The sequence below is a fragment of the Adiantum capillus-veneris genome, chromosome 10 (assembly GCF_014529385.1).
Source record: "Adiantum capillus-veneris isolate H3 chromosome 10, ASM1452938v2, whole genome shotgun sequence".
Lineage (NCBI taxonomy): Eukaryota > Viridiplantae > Streptophyta > Polypodiopsida > Polypodiales > Pteridaceae > Adiantum > Adiantum capillus-veneris.
The window spans coordinates 62725345-62748269 of NC_140940.1; the positions used below are offsets into that span (position 1 = coordinate 62725345).

Here is a 22925-nt window from a genome sequence, read left to right on the forward strand (position 1 = left end):
CAGGATCTGTGTAAAGTGTCATGATAAAAATCTAACCTTTACCGATCGCTTAGCGATCATGTTCTTATCTTATTCTCGCAGGTATACTTGGTGCCAAAATCACGCAGGCTTTTCGAGGAAAAGAAGGATAAAAGCACGACGCGTGGTGCATTTGGGGATCATTCAGAGATCTCCTCTTCTGCGAATGCGAGTGCCAGTGCATTCAGAGATCTCCTCTTCTGCGAGTGTGAGTGTGAGCGCGAGTGCGAGTGAGACGCTGCATGCAAGCGAACTAAAGCTCGAGGGTGGTCGGGAGATTCGAGCTCCGTACAACGGAGTGCGCCCATATATTTTATTGCTCCTCTATTGTATCAAAACTCTACAAAAATCCATCAATACAAAGATCTCTTTCTCTATCTTTTGCCTATCTCTATTATCCTGTTCCTGTGACAAGTGGTATCAAAGCAAGCGGTTGATTCTGGACATGGAAGGATACGAGAGGAGGATGAATGAGCAAGAAGGCTTGATTTGGCGACTACGAGAAGATCTGGAACAACTAAATTGGGAGGGTGCTAAGGCTCTACGGGGCAAAGCAGCACGAGAGCGTGATATCTATGTGGAATTTGATGGCCAACATGAAGGCAAAAACCATGCTACTCCACCAGTAAACAATAATCATCGTGGCGGTGCTGGGCCACCTGGCAGTGGTCATGATGGGAACGGTGGTGGACGTAGAGGTCGTCAATGCGAAAAAAATAAACGATGACGATATGGAAGAAGCGACAAACAAATCATTCTTCAAGAAGGCTAAGCTTAAAGAGTTTGATGGCATAAGAAAGGTATGTGAAGATTAGAAGCGTGGATTGAAGATCTCAAAGATTTGGATTATACTTTCAATATCAAGAACACGACCACCAGACTTTCGAATGCTCGAGCAAGGTGACCGATAAGACAATACGTACCAAGATGGCTCAATTGGAGACTTTGGCGATGCGTACGATAAAGGTAAGTCATCTACCCCTTCTTTGTGATGTTTTATGTCTTTGATACGTCCTCTGAAAGCTTCTGTGAGATCGAATTTATGCGTAAAAGTTGAGATTTAAATTTGAATTTTTTAATTGATTTGGATAGTATTCATTGCTTCTTATCGTTTAAATTGATTGAGAAATTAAACTTGAAATTAAATCGAGAAGTTAAAAGACTTGTGGACTTAACTAGTGGGAATAATAGTTTCACGAAAGAGTTAGTAAATAAATTTTTTTTGTTTTCTTTGAAGAGTCGAAAGCATAAAGATGATTTCTATAACATAATCATTGATATGCATGATGCTATCATTGGTATCAATTAGATGGTTGAAAACTTTAAGCTCAAGATACAACTTGATGATCTTTTGGAAAAAGGGTTTCATTAAACCTAGTGTATCTCCTTGGGGTAGTACTATGTTATTCCAAAAGAAAAAGGATGGTACATATAGGTTATGCATTGACTATAGGGGATTAAACAAATAGACCATTAAGAACAAATATCCTCTTCCTCACATAGATGAATTGTATAGCCAATTGAGTGGTGCCACAATACTTTTGAAGATTGACCTTCGTTGTCGCTACCAAAAAATCCGCATTAAGTCCGAGGACATTGTTGGAATTAGGGTTGCAGAGAAACGCACACAGCTTGGAGAAGACGAAGGAAGCTCAAGGCACACAATAGAGAGTGTGTTACTTAGTGTGCAATGGAAAGATCGATAGCCCTAGATTGATGGGCGTATATATAATGCACGGGGGAAAAAACCTCCTAAAGAGGGAAAAAATGCCCCGGTGGTCCTAGTGTGTTCCCACACATCACTACCACATGTATATGGTAACAAATCCCCCCTGGAGTGATGCGGTGAACGAGAGCTGGCACATGAGTAAAGGGAAGTGCCATGCCTTGAGGACAGGATCAGTCCACAAAGCGGAGTAAGCCCAAAGCTTTGCGGAAAGCTTCAAGCTTCTCACGAGACAATGCCTTTGTGAAAAGATCTGCAAGGTTGTCCTGTGTTGGCACATAAGCCAAGCTGATCTCTCCTGCTGAGAGCCTCTCCCTGACATAGTGGTAATGCACCTCAATGTGCTTTGTGAGAGCATGAAAAACTGGGTTCCTCGCAACTACCAATGCGCTCTGACTGTCAGTGTAGATAGTGTTGGCAGTGTCCTGTCCATCACCCAAATCAGCCATAAGGCGTCTAATCCATACACACTCAACCGTAGCTGTGAAGACTGCCATGTACTCAACCTCACAACTCGAAGTGGCCACAGTAGGTTGCTTCTTGCTCAACCATGATATACATGAACTGCCAAGCATGAAACAAAAACCACTTGTGGACACTCACGTGTCAAAACAACCAGCCCAATCTGAGTCGGAAAAAGCATGTAAGTCTGGCGGCAATGATCCCCCCTTGGGATAAAACAAGCCAAGATGTAAAGTTCCACTAAGGTAGCGGAAAATCCTCTTGACAACCTGCCAATGCTTAGACCCTCGGCTATGCATAAATCTGGTGACCTGTGAGACTGCAAACTGAATATCCGGCCTCGTGTTGCATACATAAATGAGGCAGCCAACAGCAGTTTGGTAAAGAGTGACATCAGTAGGATCACCAGCATCATGTAGACTCAACTTCAAACCTGTTTCCATGGGAGTGGCAATAGGTTTGCAATCCTCAAGTCCAAACTTACATAGCAATGTCTCTATGTAACTTTTCTGACACAAGGCAATACCACCATCACACTGCTTAAACTGTATACCCAAATAATGATGCAACAGCCCCAAATCTTTCATCTTGAAAGTAGCATTCAGATCAGCCTTAAATTCAGCAATATGTCTCTCATTTGGTCCAGTGATCAGCAAATCATCAACATAAAGAACCACGATGAGAAATACATCACCCTCACGCTTTACATACAATGTGATTTCTGTTGGACTGTTACGAAAGCCTTGTTTGACCAAATGAGTGTCAACTTTCTCATACCAAGAATGAGGAGATTGCTTCAACCCATACAAAGCCTTGTTACATTTGCACAGTTTGTCCTCTTGTCCTTTTATGACAAAACCGCGAGGCTGCGTTACATAAACTTCCTCAAATATTTCACCATTCAAGAAAGCAGTAACAATGTCTGATTGATGTACATCCCAACCAAAATGAGCTGCCAATGCACATAGAAAATGCACAGTAGTCATACGACAAGTGGGTGAAAAAGTCTCTTCATAATCTATGCCTTTTTGCTGTGCATAACCCTTTGCAACAAGTCGAGCCTTATGGAGATCGATCTCACCATCCGGCTTGCGTTTCAACTTGTAAACCCACTTCGTACCAGTGGCCTTTTTGCCAAGAGGCAAATCACATAAAGTCCATGTGTCATTTTCTATAAGTGAATCATATTCAGATTGCATGGCAGCCATCCAATTTTTTGAATTTTGTGCTTCATCAAAAGTCAGAGGCTCCTCAACATCATGTAAGCTAGACACAGCCAAAGCATAACAATCTGATGCATAAGATGCATGGTGAGAGCCTGAACGAGTACGACAAGACAAAGGTGCATCCAATTTACTGTCACGCAAAGTGTGCACCAGCCATTTTGGCATACCTCTAGCTTGCTCATTTTCAGCCCTTTCCTCATCAAGTACATCATGTACATCTGCATCAGTAATAGGCTGATCTACGACATTTTCAAAAACCCCATAGGTTGTACATTTGCCTCATTGGAACTTACATTCGTATTTCCACCACTGAAAAGAGGCAACAAAGTGTCATAAATGTCCTATGAGCTTACATTACTGTCTCTAGTACATGACAACAAGGGCTGAACAGAATCTTCCACAAACACTACATCCCGTGAAACCAGAATACGTTTTGTTTGCGGATGATACAACCTGTAACCTTTGCTTTCTGGACTGTAACCAACAAAAATACATTTGACAGCCTTATCATCCAATTTTCTGTGCTGCACTTGTGGCACCAAAGCATATGCCAAACAGCCAAAAACACACACGTGCTCAATAGAAGGCTTTCTATCATGCCATGCTTCATATGGAGTAATAGACTGCAAAGCTTTCGTAGGAAACCTGTTAAGTACATAAGTGGCACAAATGATGGCCTCAAGCCAAAAAGAATGCGGTAAAGCTTGACTTTTGACCATACATCGTGCCATTTCCGTCAGTGACCTGTTTTTCCTCTTAGCAACACCATTTTGCTGAGGTGTATAAGGCACTGTACATTGGTGTTTTATCCCACGACTAGCCAGAAATGCGTTAAATTCATGAGACATATACTCCCCCCCTCGATCGGAACGGAGGGTGCCCATAGTACATTTCGAGACATTTTCAGCCATAGCCAGAAATTGTTTGAATCACATAAAAACTTCGTACTTCGCTTTAAGCGGAAATACCCATGCATGCCTGGAGTAATCATCAATGAAAGTCACGAAGTACAGGTACAAACATCACTATGCACAAGCTGCAACATGCATGTGGCCCGAACTAAACCATCCTTTGGAAATTTAGAACGCTGTATATTACCCAAAATACAGCCTTCACAAACATGTTTGACAGGTGCTTCAAGAGGTGGCAAAGAAGAAACTATATCAGATTTCTGCAAACGCAGCAAACTGGAATTAGTGCATCTTTGAAAGTAAGATTTCTAATGACATTACATGGGATTCCACAAGCCATGAAGGCTTGTGTCCACTTTAGATGCAACTTGAGCATGTCCTATTGAACGAATGTTGCCTGTAGAGTCCCAGGGATAGCGGCTCTGTTGGATGTCCCGGGACTTGCATACATCCCTCCCATGGCACCATTTGGAAAAGTGTAAGGACTTTGAGGTGTTTGGGTTGTTCCCATTGAAGATCCTTGGCTAGCTTGCAAGTCCTCTTGATCTACACTCACTTATTCTATGTTGACAGATGACCGACCTGTCATACCCTTCTATCTCTTAGGAAGAAGTCATGCCCATTTGCATCTCTATACATACCCTGCAAAATGGACCCATATGTATTTAGGCGGTGCTCCACATTCTTCCACATTGGGGCTAGTGCCGAATAAATGTTCCTTGATGTGAGTTTCATTGCCATGCCACTGCCATGCCACTTATTCCCACAATGTTTGCATTCCACAAACAAAACTTTTTTGTCTTTCTCTATTTCCTCCACATATGTCCACTCTTTTCCTCGCACCATGCTTTTTGAGTTCAACAAAATATTTCCTACAATCAATAGATACACTATGATTATAATTTTCACCATAACCGCGCAATGAGAAAGAAAAAAAGATATAGATATGATTTTCTAAATTGAAATGATGAATGAATAGTGTAAAGAAAATATTTTAGGAAAAATCACTAATGGGTATGACATTCCTGGCTACTAGGAGGTAAAGAGCGTTTTCTCAAGAGAACCTAGATGAGCGATGGAGTCATCTCACATTCCACTATCTATGGCTCTTGGAGGTAGGAGCTACTACGTAAACACAACCAATCGATCCTAAAATAGTTGAGATCTCTAATTTCTATATCAACATAGCCGTAAGAGCATGAGCTCGATAACATCCATGTAACTCCTAAGTACTATGCATGACAAATTCACTAGGAGGTAAGAGCTTTCGCTCGATCAAAAATTAGTGAATTCTATAGGTGATCCACCATATTCACTTAGAGGTAAGAGCATAAGCTTGATAACAATCAAGTGAATCCTACTTTATACCTTAAACCTCACTTGGAAGTAAGAGAATCATCTCATAACAACCAAGAGGCACTAAGTGGACCTATTCTATGTCTATATGGAGGTAAGAACATTTGTTCATGAGAACCAAAAGACCCTACATGTATGTGTATATCTTATCCATACTTAGAAGTAGGAGACCCTGCTCATATTGCAATTCAAATCACCTTTGGTAACCTTTTAATTGCACATAGAAATGTTTATTTTAATAATCTAAATCAATGTCCTATCTACCTAGTGAGTGATATGTTCCAAAATGTATGAATTAACACTGCATCTATGCACATAGTATAGCTATCATAGATTTTAATCATCAAAGATCACTTTTAGTATCTATTTTGCATTTGCACTAAGACACTAAAGCTAAAAAAATAGAAGAAATAGAGCTAAGAGTATAGCCTCGAATGTTTAGAATTATACATTCACACTAAAACAATATAGATAAGAAGATAGCCTTCAGTGCTTATGATTATTTATTTATACTAAAACAATAGAGCTAAAGAATAACTTCTATTGCTTAGAATTATAGATGATTTAATCTATTTTTTTATTTATAATGTTTTAACATTAGAAATAATCTATTTTCTTAAAAAATTGAAGGATTTTTTAAGTTGACAGTTCAACCTTTCTATGTCGGGGTAACCTGACACTTTGGTGAAGGAATTTTACCAAAAACACGTAAATTTGGGCTTTTTATACTATTTCAAAATTGATCGATACTGATCTTTACATATCGATCAATAGTCTTTCAATCGATATTGTATCGATCCATAGTCTTTCGATTGATATGTATACAGTAAAATGTTATTTTGAATAAAGATGATGTGGCAACGATTAATACGCGTGAATAAATCTTTGAACTGTATTAATCGATCATTATTCATGAATAAAACAAATGTCGAATAATGAACCATGGAATCGAGGATGCAGGTTAGCTTAATCTAGGGAGAACAATATCAATTTTTTAATCTTGTATTCTTTGTAGATCACCAAGAACTATTGTTCTTAGTGAACGTCCCATGCAATAATGGCCGAATAGTTTGATGGTTCATTATATTGCTAGAGTTTGACTTCAAAATAATAGTCAGGAAAGGGACTACTCATCAAAGGGCAGACCATTTGTCTCAATATCCATAGAGAAGCGCTTCTTGGAGTTGACAATGACCCACAAGATTCATATCTTTTCAACATATAGATGGTACGGAGGTGGAGCGAACATGTGATTCCATTGCTCACCATTGGTTCTAGACAACTTGAAAGGCATTCATCAGTCATTCAACAAACAAGCAGGACGTATAATAAAAATAAAAAATGACTTATTTATTTGTAGGTGGCATGTAGAAAAAGCTAAGGGTTATGCAAAAATGACACATTTATAGACATTTAATTAGTTAAGTGCTCTTTATGAGCTTTGGTCATTTATGCCCGGTTGAACAGTATGTATTCACTTTGAGCAATGCACATTCAAGAAATATATAAATAAAGAAAATGATCTCTCTTGCACGGGGGAGATTGCATCAAGTACTCTCTGTGTGTGTGTGTGTGTGTGTGTGTGTGTGTGTCTTTCTGAGATCATGTATAGCCTGATTATATGCCCATGCGACTATCCAGGTATGCAGATTTATCATTTTTGTTGTCTATAGCATGCTATTTCTTTATTTTGCAAGACTCTCTGCGCTTCCAACTGTAGCAGTGGTATTAGAGCTTTGGCTATGTTACTGGTAGTATAGCCAAAGCCTTGATACCATTGCTCATGCGACTATCTAGGTATGCAAATTTATCATTTTCGTTGTCTATAGCATGCTATTTCTTTATTTTTCAGGACTCTCTGTGCTTCCAACTGTAGAAGTGGTATCAGAGTTTTGGCTATGTTACTAGTAACACAATCACAATTATGGAGAGCATAATTAAGGTCAAACAACATACGAGAGCTAATTTTTCTTCTTTTTTCTACCTTGAATTTTTTATTTTCCTTATTGCTTTATCATTATAGATAAATGTAAACAAGATTCTGTGTGTATCTTTTCATAAAGTAGATAAGTGCGAGGTCTACGTTATAGTAGGAGATCTATATATTAGTAGAAAAGAACAAAAAAAAAACTAATTTTATTAAAGTTTGGTTGATGTCGATTAGCATGGCAAGTAGAAAAAGACTTGTTGAACGAAGAAGTATTCAGGCAAGTTTTAGTATAATTTGATGAAAACAAAACATCGGTGAGAAGAAGGGGGGTACAACTAGCCACCCTATTTTCCCATTGTAGTAGAGAGGTTGTAACGAAGTAGAAAAAGTAGAGGATTTGTTAAATAAAGCTCTTCCATGAGATTTGAAAGTGAATGAGGCTCTCTTGGGGGAGAAGAATAAGTTTGAGAAGTTGGACTTTCCACCACATTTGATCACAGAATTAAAATTAGAAGAAGAAAAGGAAGAATTCGTCGTACCTTTTTTCCACTTCTGTAGCAGCGATGAATATAGCCTTCGAGAGCACGTTGATCAACGTCACCACTAATTGCCGAGGGGATAACATGGCAATGGAGCGAACAACATGGTCGTAGCCAATTTTTCTGCTACCACAATATGGGTGCCTTGGGACCACGACAACAGAATTGTGGCAACATCCCCATCTAGGGAGGACTACTAAATGGCGGCCTATGTACCATCCAACAACATGAAGGTCTACTACATGCACATGAGGTATTGCCCCCGCCCACTCGTAATGATGCTGTGCCTACCATTCCCTTGTCATGTAGTTCCCACCATGTGCCTTGGCATGCAGTGAGCGTTAACCGGGCGCCACTAACACGCCATCCGTGACTTGTGTCTCGACTCACTCGCACGCTCTCTCTCTTTTTATCTCTAGCCAACCATCACCCAACACTTTCTATTTTCCTCACATGTAGCCTACATTTTGCTTTCTAGTCTTGCTCCCCTCTTTTTGTGGTATGCATGGCCTCGACCAACCAGTCGATGAGTGATACCTCACAATATTTCTGTGTCTCTCTCTACATTGACTACTCGACCGACAACCCTTTTTCCTCTCCCCCTTCGTTTGCTACACAAGTGACCACGCTCAATTGACAACCGTGCAAATCCTCTCTCTCTCTCTCTCTCTCTCTCTCTCTCTCTCAGTCACGCTAGTTTCCTATTGTATCTCCCTCGTGCAGTACACATGTACACAAACCTACATCCATTGACTTGCATGCAAAGGCAGCCACCCACTACATCGAGTCGCAGTTTGAATTTCTCTGTCACTCTCTCCATCCCTTGATGCATGCTTCCAACCCACTCGTCAATCCACCTCTACATGGTAGTGCATGTGTACATGGCGACTGGCAAAGAAGAAACCATGCACCATGGATCCACTTTGTCCCTGACTCGCCACCAAGCAATGCAAGCACCAATCTCTTCCTACCATTTAGCTACGTAGCCCTTCCGACAATAAGTTTTTTGGCAATTCCCTTATATGAAAGACTACAACTTTCACATGCTTTTGTTTTAAAGTTGAAATTCGGAAATTATGTGGGAAGAGATTTCCACGAGGGACTGAAGAGGATAACAGAACCCCATATAGTAGTATACGTTCCCTTAAGGAATTATTATCTCCCACAAAGATTTTTTTTTTTGAAAGTGGGATGTGTGACTCCCTCTTTCTAACATGGAAATATTTTCTCCCATGTGGAATTTTTTTTCCCTCATTTTGAAAAACTCCCATGTAGGTGAACTATCCTTTAGGGATTTATTTTACCCACTTAGAAATTGAGGTATTGTTGACATTTGTTCCACATGAAACATTTTGTCAAGTATTATTTGTTTCTTTTTAAATCAACCATTCTCCCTTTTTCCATTGCGTATATTATATCTTACCAAAAAACAAAAAAGATGGTCATAAAGCCAAATAATTCGCTTGTACCTTCCTGATGTCTTCTCTAGCCAAGAGCTACTCATTATTAACCATGAAAGCAATCTTGTTTACTGTTTACTTTTGCTTTTATGGTCTTTTATTAGTAAAGATGCTTCTACCGTCACAAGAAGCACTATCAAGAGTCAACTAAATAATAGTGAAATTGCTATTTGATCATTGCCATCATTTTGAAGAGTGAAAAAATAAGACTCACCATCAACTTATACTAGCATATTTTCATTGGTTTTCGTTTTCCCACAAGGGATAAAGATGCTCATTTACGCCACCCAATGAGCACCTTCATTTTCGAGAAGCCGTATAATGATAAGGGACGTGACGATAGACACGATAATAATCGCGGATATATATCCGTAACTATTATCGTGACTATTGCTGACAAACCATGATACAATCATGACATATACCAACCTGCTACAAGAATGGTCATCAAACACATTGTCAATGATTTCTTCCTTTGGAACGAGTGGAGACCCAGATTCAAAAGGAGTCCTATACGCAGAGATTGTATCTCTGACATTCCATTGTCATCCATAACCAAGCAATGTTTCTACTCTTTTAAAGAGCAAGAAGAATTTTTTGGTGATGAAGCTCTGACTAATCTTCGACATCGCTCCAAATCTACATGCCCAACATAACCACTTTGCACTTTACCTCTAATGTGTGAGTCCAAACTTTACACACTGGCATTGGCAAGACCGCAGACAAGACAAGGAGAGACACAAGAAAAAGCTTGATTTAGCCTTCCCTAGGGTTTCGGCCCCTGATGACAGAGGGACATATCAAGGAGCTTGAGCATGAGGCTAAGCTGAAGCAAGAAGACAACACAGAAACGATGGTGACAGTAGACATGATATGCGACCACCTCGCCAGATTCCACCATCTGCCTGCGTTGTGTTGCCCTGACTACTCTTCGACGCCGGTGTTCCCCTTGTCTGTTGCCGTTTTCAGCCTGCGTTGCCTCCTATTCATAGCCGGACGAGATCCAGCACAGGGGTCCTTGTAGTATCGCATAGGAATTCTATCGAGGATTGGGGACGGTTGTGAAGACTTTAATAAACATACGAGCACTAAGTATGATTAACTTAATAACAAAAGACAGAGAGAGAGACTGATGCGAAACATAGACAATTGAATGACTTGCTAGTAGCACTGAACCAATACAGAAAGTAGCAGCTATGTTCAAATGGAAAGATGAACACACTGGCTAGGGGATGAGTAGCCTTTATATAGGTTGGGGTGATCAATCAGTGCCTAGATTATGGGTGATTGGTAAATCTATGGGATAATTACTGGTGGGAATTCACCATTACATGAAAAAGTTAATTTATTTCTAACACATCCCCCTTTAAGGGTGAATTTCCTATTGCAGAAATTGAAAATCCCCCCTTCAAGACGAAGTTCGCTCATGGGGTGTAAGGGATAATCCACGGCAGGAAGCAGTTTGCTTTGCAGCAGGTACTAACTTTGTGAAGAAATTGGCCCAATTTTGAGTTGTGGGCACATAGCGTAGGCGCGAAAAACCTTTAGCAACGAGCTCCTTCAGAAAGTGAAAGCTAATGCGAACATGCTTGAGCTTCGAGAAAAAACCAGGCGATGTGGTTAGTGCGATTGTTGATTGATTGTCGCAGTAGAGTATGAGAGGCTTGTCGGAGATAGCATAGGGAAAACTAAATTCTTGAAGGAGTTCGAAGAGGCAAAGTGCTTCACGAGCAGCAAGAGCAGTGGACTCATATTCTGCCTCAGTGGATGAACAAGCAATAGAAGCCTGACGCTTCGTTTTCCATGAAATGGGGCCTCCTGTAAATAGAAATATATACCCCCTCGGTGAAAGCATGTTAACCTGTCATGCTTTTTCATGTCCCGGACAATGCTAACTAGCATAATTTTGACATATGCTAACTAGTACAATAGCTTGAGCTACATCTCCAAGATCTATGACATATGATATATCAATAGAAAGCACTTGAAACAAGGAATCTAAATGTACAACCTCCGACAAATTTTGATATTATTTGTAAAAAATTTACCAAACGCCCAACTTTTTGAAGATGTGCTAACTTGAAACTACTAACTAGCACAAAAAGCGTGACAGGTTAACATGCTTTCACCCCCCTAGTAAAGAAACATCGTGTCCTGAAGCGCAGTGCTCAGTGTGCTCTAGGAGCAAGTCCAAACGGCTCGTCAAACGGAGCCCCGATGTGCAAGATACTGAAGTTTAAAGCTGGAGTGTGTAGCAGATTCCCTATGGACAAGGCAGCTGGGGACAGGTGGCTTGGGCTGGTGTCAGTGCATATATGTCTAGAGCTCGAGTTACAAAGGATGCCCGTCTTTTCGGGTTGAGAAACGGAGCTCTGGATAGCAAGTTATGGCCAATAGAAGTTTTGCCAAGGGCCAAGTCTGAGCTCATTTGTCGGCATCGGAGGATACGCCATCTAGTGTTTTCGGGAGCACGCCAGGTGTCTCATGGATGGGTGTGCACTATGTGGAGTTAGTCAAAATTGATCGCACGTGATTCTAAGTTCCAGGCACCGAGTTCCGGCCTGGGAAAAAAGTGAGCATTTGGCGGTGGTGAGATTCCAAGTGATTTTGGTTGGTTTTGACGACTCCGATTTGCAGCCTCGGAAAGCTCAGGAAGCAGTGAAGGGGGAGCGGGTTGAGATCCACAATGATATCTTTTAGTGGGTTTTTCCGGCTCTAGCATACCATCAGTAGGCAGAAGGGAACAATGCTCTGAAGAAAGAGGGGAATTTTTATTCCCAAGGTATTTTTGAAGGGTTTTTTTGGGAGGGTTGAAGGCCTTTGGAAGTAAACTCTTGTAGTGCCGCCACGTGGTAGAGGCAATATCCCACATAGGGAGTCGGAATTCGCAGGCAGGCGTATTTATCCAGCACCATGTAACTTTTTCTAGAAAATGGCCATGGTGATGGCAGTGGAAGTCAATGTACATCTTCTTTGAAGTGCAATCAAGCCACAATTTCCCCTCTTGCTGTTGTTTCTGAAGAAGTACGAGCGGAAGTGCGACGCGAGAGAGAGTGCAAGAAGAAGAGCACGACGATATGGTGAGCTCGCTCTACTGTAATGTATAGAGCATAGTGAGTTCTTATTAGGTTTTTACAAAAGAATATGTGTACATACCTGGCGGCCCACCCACTTACCTAGGTGACCACATTGGGCTTTATACCCCAACAACCTCTCACTTAAAGTCCAATGTGGTACTTTAAGTGTGAGAGAAGCTACTATACAAGCTAATATACAAGAGATGTAGGGAAGTGATGTACTACCCTACACCTAACTGCTTGCGAAAATGCGCAAAGCTCTCTGAGGGAAGTCCTTTTGTAAGTAGATCAGCAAGATTTTCTGTGGTGTGAAATTTGACAAGCTGAAGTTGCTTATCCTCGAGCATTTCCCTGATGAAATGATACTTCACATCCACATGCTTTGTCTTTGAGTGATAAACTAGATTGCGAGCCAATTGTATAGCACTTTGACTATCACAATATAACACAGGCATCTCTTCTTTGATTCCCAAATCTGTTACTAGTCGATTAAGCCAAATTGATTCTTTGCATGCCTCTGATGCTGCAACATATTCAACCTCTGTAGTAGACTGAGTAACACAATCTTGTAATCTAGAACGCCATGATACTGCTCCACCATCCAATGTAAAGACATACCCTGACGTAGACCTTCGGTTGTCTAAGTCACCTGCATAATCGGAGTCTGTAAAACCCTTTACACTTAGCTCCTGACTCCCATAGCATATACGCATACTCTTTGTAGCTTTCAGGTATCTCAATATTCCTTTCACTGCCTCCCAATGTTTCTTGCCTGGGTTTGACATGTATCGACTTACTACTCCCACTGCAAATGCAATGTCTGGGCGAGTAGCAATCATTGCATACATTAAACTACCCACTGCAGACGCATATAGAATCTTATCCATTTCAGTCTGTTCTTCCTCAGACACAGGACAATCATGTTTGCTAAGTTTCATATATGGTGGTAGTGGAACACTCAGTGCCTTTCCCTTCTCCATATTGAAACGTTGCAAAACCTTGTCAATATACTCTGTTGGAGATAACCAAATCAACTTCTTTGATATGAATCTCTCAATGCGCATACCAAGTATATGACTTGCCTCACCCATGTCTTTCATGTGAAACGATTTTTCCATTGAGGCGGTCCGGGGCGGGCAACAAGAGAGGCGACCTCTAAACACCCCTCAAGGCTCCCGTGCTGCTCAATTGGGGCTGGGGCAACCACAAGCACAACACAACAACAAACCCACAGCCAAACCCAAACAAGATAGGGGCACCACCTAGTTATGGTATGCGAACTAGGACGCAAGAGAGATTTTGGCACAACCAAGAAGATGCACCACACAACACACACAAACAACCTCACACCAAGACACAAACCATCTGGAGGTGCAGAATGATACTTCACATCCACATGCTTTGTCTTTGAGTGATAAACTAGATTGCGAGCCAATTGTATAGCACTTTGACTATCACAATATAACACAGGCATCTCTTCTTTGATTCCCAAATCTGTTACTAGTCGATTAAGCCAAATTGATTCTTTGCATGCCTCTGATGCTGCAACATATTCAACCTCTGTAGTAGACTGAGTAACACAATCTTGTAATCTAGAACGCCATGATACTGCTCCACCATCCAATGTAAAGACATACCCTGACGTAGACCTTCGGTTGTCTAAGTCACCTGCATAATCGGAGTCTGTAAAACCCTTTACACTTAGCTCCTGACTCCCATAGCATATACGCATACTCTTTGTAGCTTTCAGGTATCTCAATATTCCTTTCACTGCCTCCCAATGTTTCTTGCCTGGGTTTGACATGTATCGACTTACTACTCCCACTGCAAATGCAATGTCTGGGCGAGTAGCAATCATTGCATACATTAAACTACCCACTGCAGACGCATATAGAATCTTATCCATTTCAATATGTTCTTCCTCAGACACAGGACAATCATGTTTGCTAAGTTTCATATATGGTGGTAGTGGAACACTCAGTGCCTTTCCCTTCTCCATATTGAAACGTTGCAAAACCTTGTCAATATACTCTGTTGGAGATAACCAAATCAACTTCTTTGATATGAATCTCTCAATGCGCATACCAAGTATATGACTTGCCTCACCCATGTCTTTCATGTGAAACGATTTTTCCATTGAGGCGGTCCGGGGCGGGCAACAAGAGAGGCGACCTCTAAACACCCCTCAAGGCTCCCGTGCTGCTCAATTAGGGTTGGGGCAACCACAAGCACAACACAACAACAAACCCACAGCCAAACCCAAACAAGATAGGGGCACCACCTAGTTATGGTATGCGAACTAGGACGCAAGAGAGATTTTGGCACAACCAAGAAGATGCACCACACAACACACACAAACAACCTCACACCAAGACACAAACCATCTGGAGGTGCAGAATTACTCAAAGCTATGCGAAAAGTGTCCCAACTTTCCGGCAATGTGATCAACAGGAACATAGCTCTAACAGGTTCATCAACCTTGACACCTTGAGCTGACAACTGACTGTAGATTGTGTTGAATTCATTCAGATGATTGGACATCGGTGTCCCTTCTTTCATCTTCAAGTCAACAAGCTTCTTAAGCCAGTATACCTGTGAAGCTGCACTCTGCTTCTCATAAAGATCACTCAGCTTTAACCATGCTTGATAAGCCGGCATCTCATCTGCTACATTGAAGTAAACGCTTTCTGCCAAAGTCAGCATAATGGTAGAAAGTGCCAATTGATCCATTTCGCTCCATTCATCTTCGTCCATATCTTATGGTTTTATCCCCTTGAGCTTTGTAGGTTTTATCTGCTTCTTTTGTACCAACACGTGCCAAATCTGCTTCTTCCACAATGGGAAATTAGTTCCATCCAGCTTCTTGATATTGTAAAGAGCAGTGTCCTGTGATCCAGCCATAGCTACGCTTCACAGTGGTTTACTTTCCTGGGAAAAATTCGGCAGAGTTTCCCCTGTAAACTGACCTCTGAACCAATATCAACCTGTCAAATGAACCAAGAAAGCTTCAGATTCTGCATAAATTTCGGTAGAGTATCCTTTGTAAAATGGCTCTGGTGTACTCAAAAAACAGACCAAAAACAGCTCAAAAACACTGTCTCTCTGACACTGTAAGCTGTGGGTAAACCTGTCCTGCACCTGTACTTTCTCTGATTGTTCTATCACTCTCTTGTAAGCATAGACTGTGACAATGCCTCAACGGCAGTAAAGCAAAGATGCAATCCCAACTGTCTAACTCACAGTCAATACATCCTAGCCACCTATCTAAGGGTGCTCGAGGGATCGCTCCAAGACCTGTATCACCGAAAGGATCTCAACATTCGAGAATCCCCCAGCTCAATAAAACCTCACTCGACCCTCAACAAAGGCTGCAGTAAATCTGACAGTACATAGACTTCCCACAAAGTCATACATCCACAAATTTCCCACTGTATGCTGTAACCGCTGCGGCGGTTGTTTGCTGCGTGACTCACAGCCAGCAAACCCTCAACAGACATACATCATCTCTGACAATACATCCCATGTGGAAGTACCTGCAATGTCAGGATGAAATTTGGAATATCAAGCAGCAAACACAAGCTACTTGATGAACTAGTGGATGTCGCCTACAGTCTGTGTGTAGATGCGCCTGTGTCGTATGTGACACGTCTTCAAGAACTGTGAGCCGTCCTTCCATGTGTAGACAACCACAAATCAACACTCTGGGAGTGTCGATATCCTCAGCACCTGCAGTTGTAGGCCGAAAACCCCAAATTTGCAGAGTCGGATCTGCACCCGCCGAGACCACGTAGTCGAAAATGGCCTGCGCAAAACTTTGTCGAAGCCGAACGGTGACCGAGATGACCTCAGAATGAAATTCTGAGCACACCAAGCCCTTCGGAGCTGCACACAGGATTTAGGGCCGTGTCTTTGCCTGTCGAATTTCACTCCAATCTGAGCTTGTGACTCTAGCCTCCTGCAGTGCTGCCCCGAGCCTCGATCTCAGCTCTCATACCAGTTGAAGGAGTACGAGCAGAAGTGCGATGCGAGAGAGAGTGCGAGAAGAAGAGCACGACGATATGGTCAACTCGCTCTACTATAATGTGTAGAGCATAGTGAGTTCTTATTAGGTTTTTACAAAAGAATATGTGTACATACGTGGCGGCCCGCCCACTTACCTGGGCGACCACATTGGGCTTTATACCCCAACAGTTTCCCCTTTCCCCCTTCTCCTTCTCTTGCTTTCATGTTTCCTCTCGGTGCTAGCTGAGTGGATGTGTGTGCCCCCCCGGACCGACGGTGTTTTGTGTGAGAGAGTGAGATTGAGTGGTTGTGAGTGTGTGTAAGGGTGGAGACAGGAACGGGTAGTAGGTGTGTGTTTGGTGGATTTGTAGAGTGTGTGAGCAGTGGAAATTGAGTAGGTAGTGGTCTGCTAGTGTAAAGTGTTTCTTTGAAGGTTGTTTTTGAGAGAATAGGGGTGTTGTGGATACCTTGCTTGCTATAGAGAGGCCCTTGTGTTTGTGACGGGCGTGTTCCCCCATTCCCCCTCTCCAACGTTGAGAAGCATTAATAATAGAGAAATACAGAAATGGGCTCCAGTCTTTGGGGCCAATCTCTCTAGACGCAAAACTACACCATGTTGTGTCGTCTTTCTCTCAGTTTTGTTCAGTTCTTTCAGTTTGCTCTTGTGTGTTGTGGTAGATACTCTAATTGGAGTGTCCATGTCTCTCACACTTGGTAACAAACTTGGACACCCCAAGTCAAGATTCTACTGCGACACAACAACGATTCACTTCAAAACAGTTCACAATTCACACTTGAGTTGACACGGCCCGACATAGTTCCGTGCCTAGAGATATTGGCCCCAAAGACTGGCGCCCCTTTTGGTATTTCTTTTTGTATTAATCTATGTTCAAAGTACAAGAGAGTGGGTAGGGGCTCACTCTCAGACTCTACGTCCAAATGCTCTAAGAAGGGAGGCCCTACCCACTAATTTATAGATACAAGGGATGCCCAAAATTAGTAATTGAAAAGCTTCTCACATTCAAAAGCAACTGGGCCCAAAATCTACAAAAAGATGTCAGTGCGCAGGCTATATGGACAATCAGCACAAATTGTGAAGATCCGTACGTCCAGCCACGTCAACAGAATTCAGCGCTTTGTTTTTTGTTTTTATTCTTGTGTCCCCAGAGGTCCCCTCATCACTTAGCCCATAAGTTAGGACAACTTAGGGAGTTGCTACGGCACCACTTTGTCACATACCCCCATCTTGGAAGCATTGTAATCACCCTCGATTGCACAAAATAGACAGAGGCCATAAACTATCTTAGCAGACACTGACTGTTAGTGATGGCACGCTAGGTACAACACATCTAGCACATATACCAATTAGCAGTCACATCACATGACAAATCCCTTTAAAATTCATTCCAAATCTCAAACCATGATTAATCAACAACGTACAGATGCCCGATTAAGTAATCCATATTGCAGTCATGTCTATAGAGATTTATGAAACCGAAATGTTGTAGTCACTTCCTTTATCAGTTCCTATGCTCAAACAAGTCAAGTACAAATCAATCGATATCATATTCATTTTTTAGAATTCCAGTTCATAAATTTATACAATAGAATACTATCAGCCCTGCAGTATCCCTAAAACCCAAAGGGACATCAGTGACTCCCTCTTTGTGCATGCCATTGCACTAGATTCATCCATGCTGAAATCGAGGTTCTATCGGAATAACGGAATGCTTCAAGGTAAAGTCCCACAATCTGAAGAGTATCTGCTAGGTCCTCCTCCTCCATCCACTTTGCATCCAATGCAGGATAGTTCTTGAATTTAACCAAGAACCGCCTAATCACTTTACCTTTAATCTTTCTATATTTATGTGCCAATATCTGTTTTAGAACGAATATCTCCTCAATTTCTTCCACTACCAGTTGCTCATCTGGCTCCCCATCATTGGGCATATCGCCTTTAAAAGGCTTCAATAGACTCGCATGAAAATCATTGTGAATTCTCCAAATATCGGGGAGCTTCAGTCTAAAGGAGACATCATTTATCTTTTATTTTATCTAGAAAGGTCCATAGTATCTCATGCTAAGCTTTGGAAAAAGCCGCTTCTTTCCCTTTTCCTTTTCAAGCGTGCCTTCTGAAAACGTAAGAGCACCCAATCGTCTTCCTTTAATTTCAAATCACGACGGTGTCAATCTGCTACCTTTTGTGTCTTTCCTGAGATTTTGCTAACGACTCCTAAACCTTGGCAAAAGTAGTGTCCAAGTCCCTCGTGTACTGGTCGGCTTCAAAAGTCTTATCTTTCGTGCTTAGGAAGGATGGAACCTTCGTAGCACCTTTAATAATCTCAAAAGGCGCCTTTCCCATCGAAGAGCGGATCTTGTTATTGTAGGCAAATTCCACCAAGGAAAAAACTTTTCCCATTGAGTCTTCTGATAAAAAATTAATACTTCAAGAAATCCAGTACAACTGAATTTACAACCTTAGATTGCCCATCTGTCTGCAAGTGGAATGATGACAAGAACTGCAACCGTGTGCAATGTTCTTCCAAATAGCCTTCCAGAACAAACTCATGAATCGGGGATCTGTATCAGAGACTATTGTCTTAGGCATATCATGTAATTTGAATATGTGGGCAAGGAGCAGTCTTGCTAAATGATCCGGCTTGACTATTATCTTCAATGGAATGAAATGATTTTGCTTGCTAAATCTGTCAATGACAGTCCAGATACCATCGTGCCCACTCTGTGTCTTCGGGAGATAAAAAATGAAATCCATAGAAATACTTTCCCAGGGGTGGGTGGGAATGGGTAAAGGTTGTAACAATCCATGTGCTTTATGCCTATCAAACGTGACCTTCTAGCATACAAATTAACTGCGTACAAAATATTCCATGTCCTTCTTGAGTCTCGGCCAAAAGAAGTATCACTCTACACCTTTCAAGGTGGTATCAATACCTCGGTGATTTGTACATAGTGGACAATGGAATTCGGTTAGAACATTTTCTCTCAATGGTAGCCATCCCGAATGGAATGTCCCGCTGCTACCTCCCTCTTCTATATTCAACTAAATATATTTGAGAAATCTCGATTTATGGCATACTGATCGACCATGTCCTCGAAGCTTCTATGATGAATCGTGGAAATAGCCAAGACTAACGGCTTTCGTGACAAATCATTTTCCGCCAAGTTCTTTTGTCCTTGCACATAGACAATCTGCAAGTGAAATTGTGACAAGATGTTAGTCCACCGCATGTGCTTTTTGGAAGCTTCTTCTGTGACAAGAAGCAGCATAAACTCTGATGATCAGTGAAGATCGTAAAATTGGCTCCGAGTAGGTAATGTCGCCACTGAGTAAAAGCATGGATAACCGCCAAAAGCTCTTTCTCATAAATGTATTGCATGGAGATAATGGGTATAGGGTGACACCACTTGGATGCTTTATGGTTGTACAAGTTGTACATACATAGGCCTCTTGGGCCATGTTGGCGTTCAAGGGAGAAAGATTGTTAGGGTTTTATGCAAACTGGTTGGACATCCATCACACTGACCGTACCAACCTTCTCCCTATTTATTGGTAATACATTTCAATAACAAATCATGAGGCATTTCAATCCTAACTGAGAACTCAACCCAAAACCCTCTATGTTCTCCTTCCTCGCACACCACACCAAGCAGGCGCACATTCGTGCACACACTCTTCACAATTATACATCTAAGGTGGGAGATGGGATTGTCTTTCTACTCAAGGCTTTTGAGAAAGTTCTTAAACCTTTTTGAATCTCACTTTTTGATCCTAGAGTCTCTCGAAGAAAGACCATACTCTTTCCCTAACATTGACAATGAAGCAACAAGCCTTACACTTCAAGATTTTTTAGATAGTATCTAGAACTTTGAAGTACTCATAATGAGCTCTTGTGAGGTTTTCTTTAAAATATTGTAGTTTTTATCAAGTTACATGTGAGCTTCCAGTGGGTGTTCATGCGCTTGACCGATGGGTTGGGTTTTACCTCCATTCTTGTAGTGTCATTGCTCCAATAGAAACTAGCCACACTACGTAGATCCCTTTTCACAAAGGGTTTAGTACTCATGAGTCTCATCGAGGTTACATAGGACATGGCTAATAGTTTATAGTCACACGAAGCAAATGCATTGGCACCTTTTTGAAATGACTATGTCTCACGAATGGTCACACATGCATCATTTATTTGCCTTCTAATAAGTAGCTATGCAAGTCCTTTTTGTAGTTATGAAAATTTTTGTATGGTTGTACCATAACATGTTATTGACAGTTGGTGCACGCATCTACACACTTTAGATTAAGTATATGGGACCAGATAAATGCAGACAATGAGTGTCGGCTAGGGCCATAAATACCTTCATAAGGTGTTAGAGGGTTGTCACAATGTCAATAAGGTGGTGGGCCCAAGCATGCCAATCTCTCTCTCTCTCTCTCTCTCTTGAATAATTGAATTCTCAAGAACAAAAATCCACTTTTATGACTGTTTCATTGTTTCTTTCTTTCTTGATGTGGTGCTCTGGTGTCGGGGAAAAGTGTGTCTCAACTTATAACTATGTCGCTTTGAAGTTCAAAAATGTTGATTGAGAATAAGAGTGAAAGGAATAACTCAGGAGGCCTGCATTATGAGGAAAATAGTGTAAAAATATTAAAAATTAGCCCATGTTCCCTAGAATCATGTGAGGCTCAGTTTGTAGGGAAAAATAAGTAGTGCAATAGAAAATTTGCGCCGTCACCGCAATGTTTCTGTGCCCTTATTTGCAGATTGTCGTCGCCAATAACGCGATTGTTGCCGGTAATGCTATATTGCAGCCGCATATAGTTCATGTCGCCGTCTCTGCATCGACGGCTACAAGCGGTGGCGGAAGAAAGCTACTTGCAGTACAAACGCAGTGCAAGGCAGAGGAGGACATCGTTCTGCTGCAGGGACCCGTAGGCCCCTACGAATTCTTGGTGCAGATCATCAACACGTGTATCGATGGCTGCTCCTTCCGTGACATTCATGTCTCGTGCGGCGCGTTTGGGTCGGACAGCTTCGTCAATCCGGCGTTGTTCAAGCGGGTAGCCTTGAACGACTGTGTTGTGAAGGCCGGTGGTGCACTGGCACTGGGCGAGGGCGTCACCTTTCGCTATGTCAGCGCTGTGGAATTCCCCCTCTCCGTCGCCTCTGCCAGCATGCTGTGCTGATTTTCATTAGCAATTCATTCATTCGGCTCATGTTAGTAAAATGTTGATCTCTTGGGAGCAAGTGCACTCATTCTTGTCACTTCGTACTGTTGCTTCAAGAACTTCTCGCATTTCGTCTGTTGCCTCACTAGTGCTTGGAATTCATCCATTTTAAGTTATTCACAAGAAGTTAAATTGGACGAATTCTCGCAATAAGTCCCACCTTGTGACTTACCTCAACATCATGAGATTCTCTGAGTGAGGCACTAGATACCTAGCTAGGTACGATTGGGGGCAAGGGACCGCCGGCCCGGTGGGGGGGCCGGTGGTCCCCTACCCCCAATCGTGTAAAGAATGAGGATGCAAGAGAGCTACACAAGACAAGAACAAAGCACACAGAGATGGAAAGCTTCTTCTTCTTCTTCACAAAAAAGAGAGTACAAATGACTAAGTGCTAAAGCTGAAAAGTAGCACATATGTACATGCGGTCACTAAGTGTGAACTCCCTAGAAGCGTACTAGGCTGGCACTATAAGTGTAGTCCAGCTGTAGAATCACTAGCAGAGATCCTCCGTGTCGGTCACCTAACGCGCCAGTGAGTAAATGCCGTAAGAGGCCAAGACCCGTAGTGGATGCCAGCTCAAGGTGTAGAGCTCGACATCTCAACACTCCCCCTCGAGCTCTGCATGTCGCAGAGTCCAAGCATAGTCCGGAAACGTCGAAGCTTCTCAGCTCCGAGGGCCTTGGTAAAGATATCCTCTATTTGCTCCTCTGTGTTGACGTAGACCAAGTCGATGTCGCCCGCCAACACTCGCTCTCGAACGTAGTGGTAATGGACCTCTATGTGTTTGGTCCTAGCATGGAACACTGGGTTCCTAGCCAAACTGCATGCTGCTGAGGTTGTCACAATGAATGACAATCTGCTGGTCCACCTGCACTCCCAAGTCCTCAAGTAATGTGCATAGCCAAGCTACCTCGCACGCCGCAACTGCTGCACCTCTGTACTCAGCCTCTGTGCTCGATAAAGCGACCGTAGGCTG

At 42.1% G+C, this 22925-nt stretch overlaps 1 protein-coding gene across 1 annotated transcript; it reads left to right on the forward strand.

Annotated features, from left to right (window-relative positions):
• The first annotated feature begins 21460 nt into the window (after positions 1-21460).
• Positions 21461-21907, forward strand: LOC147448944 (TPD1 protein homolog 1-like). The gene has a single exon (XM_086522489.1). The coding sequence runs from the start codon at positions 21461-21463 to the stop codon at positions 21905-21907; it is 447 nt and encodes a 148-aa protein (XP_086378615.1).
• The last annotated feature ends 1018 nt before the right edge of the window (positions 21908-22925 follow it).